Source organism: Orycteropus afer, unplaced genomic scaffold, assembly GCF_000298275.1.
Source record: "Orycteropus afer afer isolate SDZICR_OR568_19922 unplaced genomic scaffold, OryAfe1.0 scaffold00234, whole genome shotgun sequence".
Taxonomy (NCBI): domain Eukaryota; kingdom Metazoa; phylum Chordata; class Mammalia; order Tubulidentata; family Orycteropodidae; genus Orycteropus; species Orycteropus afer.
In genome coordinates, this window is record NW_006921821.1 from 55,204 (window position 1) to 62,702 (window position 7,499).

The 7,499-nt window shown below is 36.8% G+C and overlaps 1 protein-coding gene across 1 annotated transcript in view; it reads right to left on the minus strand.

Annotated features, from left to right (window-relative positions):
• Nucleotides 1-262: 262 nt before the first annotated feature.
• Nucleotides 263-7,499, minus strand: part of ANKRD12 (ankyrin repeat domain 12) — a 139,013-nt gene continuing 131,776 nt past the window's right edge. The window contains exons 10-12 of the mRNA XM_007949005.2: nt 2,634-2,777; nt 1,062-1,157; nt 263-448 (exon numbers count right to left, since the gene is read on the minus strand). Coding sequence (XP_007947196.1) covers nt 263-448; nt 1,062-1,157; nt 2,634-2,777 — 426 coding nt within the window. The remainder of the gene's footprint in view (nt 449-1,061; nt 1,158-2,633; nt 2,778-7,499) is intronic.

Genomic DNA, 7,499 nt, shown 5'->3' on the forward strand with positions numbered 1-7,499 from the left:
GGCCAACATGCCCTAATACAACAGTTACCTTTCGTTAATATAAATAATAGTTTTCAGTTAGAACTGTGTTTAGATCTAAGATCCAAAATAATCCTCTTCATTTTTTAATAAAATGACAGTGTTTACTACATAACCAACTTAAATTGAACTTTACTAACAAGTGTAAAGGCATATTATCATCATTTCTGTAAAAAGGCAGTATTCCACAGATTAATGTTCAAGCCTCATCAGTTTAAGAATATATCACCAGAAGTAATGGCTGTTATATAGGAGTCAATTCAAAGTCATCATTGACATCAACAAGGGGAACATAAAACTCCTGGATTTCATAAATGCTGATGGATTTGTAGGTAGCAGGATCAAGTTCCTGGAGTTTGAGCTGCCATTCTAATCTCTGGACAGCATTTAAGGCTGCAGCTTCATGTTGTTGCCTCATTAAAAGGCAGGTCTATTTAAAAGAAGAGAAGAATTAATTGATGATTCTGTTAAATTTGCTTCGTTTAAAAATTAATCTAATCAATAGTTTCTTTAGGAACTAAGATGGGCACATTAGGAATATAAAGAGTTTATGAATTACATGCCCATTTCCTATCTTATCCTGTCCATACCCACATGTGGAGTATTTCTGGGTCTGCAACTTCACATTTATCTTACAATTATAATTTTAAAATGGTCTTTCAAATGATAAGATTTCAAATTATCAAAGGAATTATGAAAATAAGGAAAATGATATAAAAATAATTTTATAGATTTGCAAAATACATTACTTTCTTACCATTCTTTCATATTTAGAACTATAACCAGACATGTGAACTCGACAGTAAACATGTAAATGCAAATTATAAATGGGTTTTTCTGTGGCATTTTAATCTTCTGAACTCTATTGGTCCTTACACATGGACTTGTGGTATTCACTTCCCGGTATACTTCCAATTGTGGTCAGGCACGAGAATTTATGACTAACCAATGTTTCCTTCTTTTATTATTCTAACATAGCTGCAATTTCTGTTGTTTGTGAAGGGAGAAACATTCATTTAAACTGAACTTCTCAACATACATACCTTTAATTTGTCAAATTTATCATCCACATCTTGTAACCAAGACATGAACTGCCTTGCATTAAAACGATCCCTCACAGAAGTTTTACTGTCGTCAGACTGAAAGAGAACATTAAAAGTAGTTGAATGTTATAAAATACCATTAACCTACTTAGAAATCTAGGTGTCATATCATTTTTTTTTTACAGTATATGGCATTTTTATAAGAATGATAGAAATATAATTTTAAAAGATTCTTTACCATATATAGGGAGAAGTATTGAGGTGGAGACCCTGACATTTTTTTCTAGGACCAATCCTTTAGATTGCTGAAAGAAAAGTCTACACTGACTCTTAAAAATTGGAATTTTAATGTTGGAATTAATATAGACTATATTCAAGTTTTTTTTTTTTAATCATTTCAATGAGTTTTGGGAGGAAGGAAAAGTAAACAGGTGTATTCACTTGTTTACTCAACCATTCTGAACTAGAAATCTTCAATAGACCTTTCCTTGTATCTCGATTATAAACCTCTATTTTATTTTTATAAAATTGATTTAATTACTCTATAATAGCATAAAACTTTAAAAGATCTCAAGATACCACATGGTCTAGTGCAGCCTTTTATCAACATGGTTAAACTGAAAATTTCCATTATTAAACCATCCATTCTTCCTTGTAAAAGTGTTAAAGATGGAAATTCTGGAAACTGCCTTAGTGGTTTTCCCCGTGTTTACTTCCTTAGAGTCAAATACATTAAGATCCAATTTTTCATTTTAATAGCTTATTCAGCTATCTCCCAACAGTTTCATTTGAATAAAACATTTGTTATCTTAAGAAAGTTGGAAAATCACTGATCAAGTTCAATCTCTTCTTCTTCCAGATAAGAAAATAAAGCCCAGAGTAGATAAAGTGACTGACTATGATACTCTTTTTATTACTAATTTGCCTTCTTTAAAATAGTATTTCCTGGTCTTTTTTGTGATAATCATTTGATACCTGTGCTTATAATTTGTATTTTATATTAAAGACACGGATACAATTTTTCACAATTATATTAATTTTAATGTTGGAATTAATATAGACTATATTCAAGTTTTTTTTTTTAATCATTTCAATGAGTTTTGGGAGGAAGGAATTATATTAATTTATTCTGCCAATATTTAAGTTCAAAACAAAAGCTAGGCATTATTTTAGCAGTGTTACAACTTAGAGGTTCTACCTGTTTGTACTGTTTCCTCAATGCAGAGTCAACATTCCATAGTAAGAGGCAAGCTACCAAGAACTAAATGTATAAAAAGCCACTTTAGATACAAATTGAAAGTAATACATAAGATACATGAAAGTTCTGTGTAAGAGCACTATCCTAAACACCTGTTTTCTGATTATCTGATTTTATAATACAAATCTAATGGTTAGAGGACTTTAGAAAATAGAAGATCAACTGATCCAGAAATAGTACTGTGATCTGAAAGACTTGTTTTCTCCTTTAAGCTTTGATAATTGTTAAATTCAAATGGCTTCTATGGAAACAGATAAAAAAAAGTAACCAAGATGTCACTGAGAGCATTCTAAATGTTCCAGTGAATATTTTACCTGAGAGTCCAGTGGAACATTATATACTTCTGCATCCAGCAGAACAGTACAAGCACTAAATGGCAGTGTTTGATTTGCCAATGTTCTTGCAGCTCTGTAATGAACTCGGAGAACTTCCTGTTCATTGGATACAATGAGTTTTTCCTAGTTGAACAAAGAATTAAACACACACACACATATCAATATTTCAGCAATTCATTTTTCAAACTTAAAACAAAAGCCACCTAAAATATGTTAAAGAACTTGAGTATCAGAATAGTATTTCTTCTTAGTAGTCTTGAGAAATCTGAGAACCAAAAAAGTAGAAGTTACTTTCCTTTTTCCAAAATTGGCAGTTTCTTTTTCAAAAAATGCACAATGATGGTTTGTAGTATATTCATCATTCTAGACATTCACTCCCCACTTCCCCAACATCCTTGTAAATGCTAATCTACTTTTTGTCTCATGGATTTACCTATTATGAATGTTTAATATAAACTGAATCATACAATACATGGTCTTTTGTAACTGGCCTTCTACACTCAGAATAATGCTTTTAAGGTATATATGGTATATATCCATGTCACAGGAGCTCTGGTAGCATAGTGGCTAAGACACTTGCCTGCTAACCAGATGGCTGGCGGTTCAAACCCACCAGCCACTCATCGGAGAGAAGGTTGGGCAATCCTACTTCCGTAGTGATACTGCCTCGGAAACCCAAGGAGGGGTCGCTATGAGTCGGGGCCGACTCGACGGCACATAACAACAACAACAACATCCATGTCACAGAATACATCAATATTTCATTCCTTTTTATGGCTGAATAATATTCCAACATATAGAAAATATACCATATTTTGTTTATCCATTCTTCAGCTGACAGACATTTGGGTTTTTTCTACTTTTTGGCAGTTGTGAATAATGCTGGTAGGAATATTCAAGTTTTTTTTTTTTTTTAACTTGAAAGTTTACAGAGCAAATTCACTTTCCATACAGCAGTTCACACACGTTGTCTCATGACACTAACTACAATTTACTCCAATATAACAGCCCCCTTCCCACTTCCTCCCGATAGTTACCACTTCCCTCTGTCCATCCCTCCATGCACTCCTTCCCCCTGAGCTGTCTCCCTGTATATAAACAGCCCTATTTCTCTCACACACAAGGAGTGTATCTACCTGAGGTAAATGTTCAACTCATATGCCTGTCTATTGTTTGGTTGGAAGCCAGAGGTATGGGTTCAATTCCAGACCTGAAGGACAGCTAGGGGCCGTAGTCTCAGGGGTTCCACCAAGCTCTATCAGACCATCAAACCTGGTCCCCCCCACCTTTTCTCCCAAATGATTTTGTGTTTTGTTCCACATTGTTCTCCCTCTCTATCCAATCTCCTACATAATAGAGCCGACCTCCGAGTGGTTGTTGACAGTGGTAGCCGGGCACCATCTAGTTCTTCTGGTCTCATAGCTCTATAGGCTGCAGATTGCATGGTGTACCAGTCACTAGGACTAATTGTTTCCATGAATCTTTGGTTTTCTTCATTCTTCTTTGCTCTGGACGAGGAGAGACCCATTGTTGCATCTAGATGGCTGTTTGCAAGCTTTTAAGATCCCAGTTGCTACTCGCCAAAGTAGGAGGTGGAACAATGTTCTGTGTAGTATGTTAAGCCAATTAAGCTTGATGACCCTTGTGACTATGGTCCCGAGCCCACAGGTTCAACTACTTGGACCCTCTGTTTAGCTGGCTGTGACCAAGAAGTGAATATAATCTTGTGCCTTGTCAGCTCTACTGTACCCCTGGGAATTCTTACAGAACATACAAAGACACTTGTAGAACCACTGTCTGCCAGCCCTATACATGGTCTTGGGTACACTCCCTGCTGCATAGACATACCTTAAGAATTCAGCTTGTCCACCCATCTATCCACCAGTATACCCGTGTTTGCCTTCACTGACAATGCAGTACTGTATGTGCAACAGGGTTCATCTTTGTTGTCTGCACCTCCCATGCACCTCTCTCTGTCTTCCTCTTGCTCAATGCCACCATGTTGATCACTCATATTTGGTACACTGCCCTTCTCTTCATCCAAATCAATACTTACCCCTACCTATCTAACAGTGTTCCCTCCCCTCCCCTCTCACCCCTGGTAACCAACGAAGAAACTTCCTTCCATAGATAAAGCTTTCCTTGATTTTTACAATAACGGAGTAATACAGTATTTGTCCTTCTGTGACTGACTTATTTTGCTCAGCATGATGTCCTCCAAGTTCATCCATGTTATGTGATGTTTTGCAGATTCTACATTATGCTTTAGAGTGGCACAGTATTCCATCATGTGTATGTATCATAGTTTGGTTATCCATTCCTCAATTGATGGACACCTAGGTTGTTTCCAACTTTTGGCTATTGTAAATAGTGCTGCAATGAATGTGTGCATATGTCTATTCTTGTCATGGCTCTCACTTCTTTAGGATATATACCTAGTAATGGAATGGCTGGGTCAAATGGTATGTCTATTTCCAACTTTATGAGGAACCGCTATACTGCTTACCACAGTGGTTGTACCATATCACAGTCTCACTAGTAGTGTATGAAAGTCCCAATCTTTCTGCATCCTCACCAACATTTGTTATTTTCTGTCTTGTTGAACTTTGCTGCTCGTACTGGGGCAGGATGGTATCTCATTGCTGTTTTGATTTGCATCTCTCTAGTGGCTAATGATCGTGAACATTTCTCCATATGTTTGCTGGCCGCCTGAATATCCTCCTTGGTGAAGTACCTATTCATGTCTTCTGTCCATTTTTTAATTGGATTATTTGTCTTTTTGTTATTGAGGTGTTGGAGTTTTCTATAAATTCTAGAGAGAAGTCCCTTGTCAGATATGTCATTGCCAAATATTCTTTCCCAATCTGTAGGTTCTCTTTTGACTCTTTTGGAGAAGTCTTATGAAGCACATAAAAATTTAATTTTTAGAAAGTCCCATTCATCTAGTTGCTGCTCTTCTGTGGTTTCTGTATTTTGGGTTATGCTTGATAGTCTATTTATGTCATATATTGTTGTTATGTGCCGTCAAGTTGGACCCGACTCATTGTGACTCCTCCTTGGGTTGCCGAGGCAGTATCACTACAAAAGTAGATTGCCCAACCTTCCTTCCAAGGAGTGGCTGATGGATTTGAACCACCAGCCTCCTGGTTAGCAGACAAGTACCTTAGGCACTATGCTACCAGAGCTCTCATGCCATATATTAGGGCCCCTAAATTTGCCCTTTTTTTCCTTGAGGAACTCATAGTTTTAGTTTCCCATTTAAGTCTTTGATCCATCTGGAGGTAGTTTTTGTGTATGGTGTGAGGTACAGATCTTGTTTCACTTTTCTGCAAATGGATACCCAGTTTTGCCAGCACCATTTATTAAACAAACCTTCTCGTCCCCATTTAATAGATTTAGGCCCTTTGTCAAAGATCAGTTAACACAGGTTGATCAATCTACTTCTGGGTTCTCAATTCTATTCCACCAGCCACTCCTTGGAAGGTTGGGCAATCCACTTCCGTGGTGATACTGCCTTGGCAACCCAAGGAGGGGTCGCTATGAGTTGGGTCTGACTTGATGGCACATGACAACAACAGTTCTATCCCATTCGTCTCTCTGTCTCTGTACCAATACCAGGCAGTTTTGACTACTGTGGCTATATAGTAAGTTTTGAGATGTGGCAGTGTGAGATCTCCTACTTTGTTCTTCTTCTTCAACAGTGCTTTGCTTATCCAGGGTCTGTTTCCTTTCCATATAAAATTAGTGATTGGTTTTTCCACATCCTTAAAAATGTTGATGGGATCTGGATTGGGATTGCACTGAATGCATACATTGCTTTGGATAGAAATGACATTCTCACAACGTTCAATCCATGAGCATGGTATGTTCTTCCATTTATGTAGATCTATTACAGTTTCTTGAAGTAGTTTTTTACAGTTTTCTTTCTATAGGTCTCTGTGTCCCTGGTTAAGATTTATTCCCAGGTATTTTATTTTTTTGGTAGCTATCGTAAATGGTATTGATTTCCTTAATTTCTTTTTCAGCAAACTCTTTGCTGGTGTAGAGGAATCCAACTTATTTTTGGATGTTGATCTTATATCCTGCCATGATGCTAAATCTCTCAATTAGTTCCAATATATTTTTGACTGAGTCTCTTGGGTTTTCTAGGTATAGGATCATATCATTAGCAAATAGGGATAGTCTGACTTCTTCCTTACCAATTTGGATGCCTTTGATTTCCCTTTCCTGCCTTATGGCCCTGGGTAGGACTTCCAGTACAATGTTGAACAGAAGTGGTGATAGAGGGCACCCTTGTCTGGTTCCTGTTCACAAGGGGAATGGTTTCAGTCTCTCTCCATTAAGAATGATGTTGGCTGTTGGTTTTGCATAGATGCCTTTTATTATGTTGAGGAATGTCCCTTCTATTCCTATTTTGCTGAGAGTTTTGATCTTATCAAATGCCTTTTCTGCATCAATTGATATGATAATGTGGTTCTATCTGTTTGTTTTATTAACATGGTAGAGGACATTGATTATTTTTCTAATGTTGTACCATCCTTGCATACCTGATATGAACCCCACTTGGTCATAATGAATGATTTTCTTGGTATGTTTTTGGAGTCTATTAGCTAGGATTTTGTTGAAGATTTTTGCATTTATATTCATGAGGGATACTGGTTTGCAGTTTTCCCTTTGACTGATGTCTTTGCCTGGTTTTAGTTTCAAGGTTATGCTTGCTTCACAAAATGAGTTAGGGAGGAGTCTATCCTTTTCTATGTTTTGGAATAGTTTGAGTAGGATTGATGTCAGTTCTCTGAATGTTTGGTAGAATTCTCTGGTGAAACCGTCTGGGCCAGGACTTTT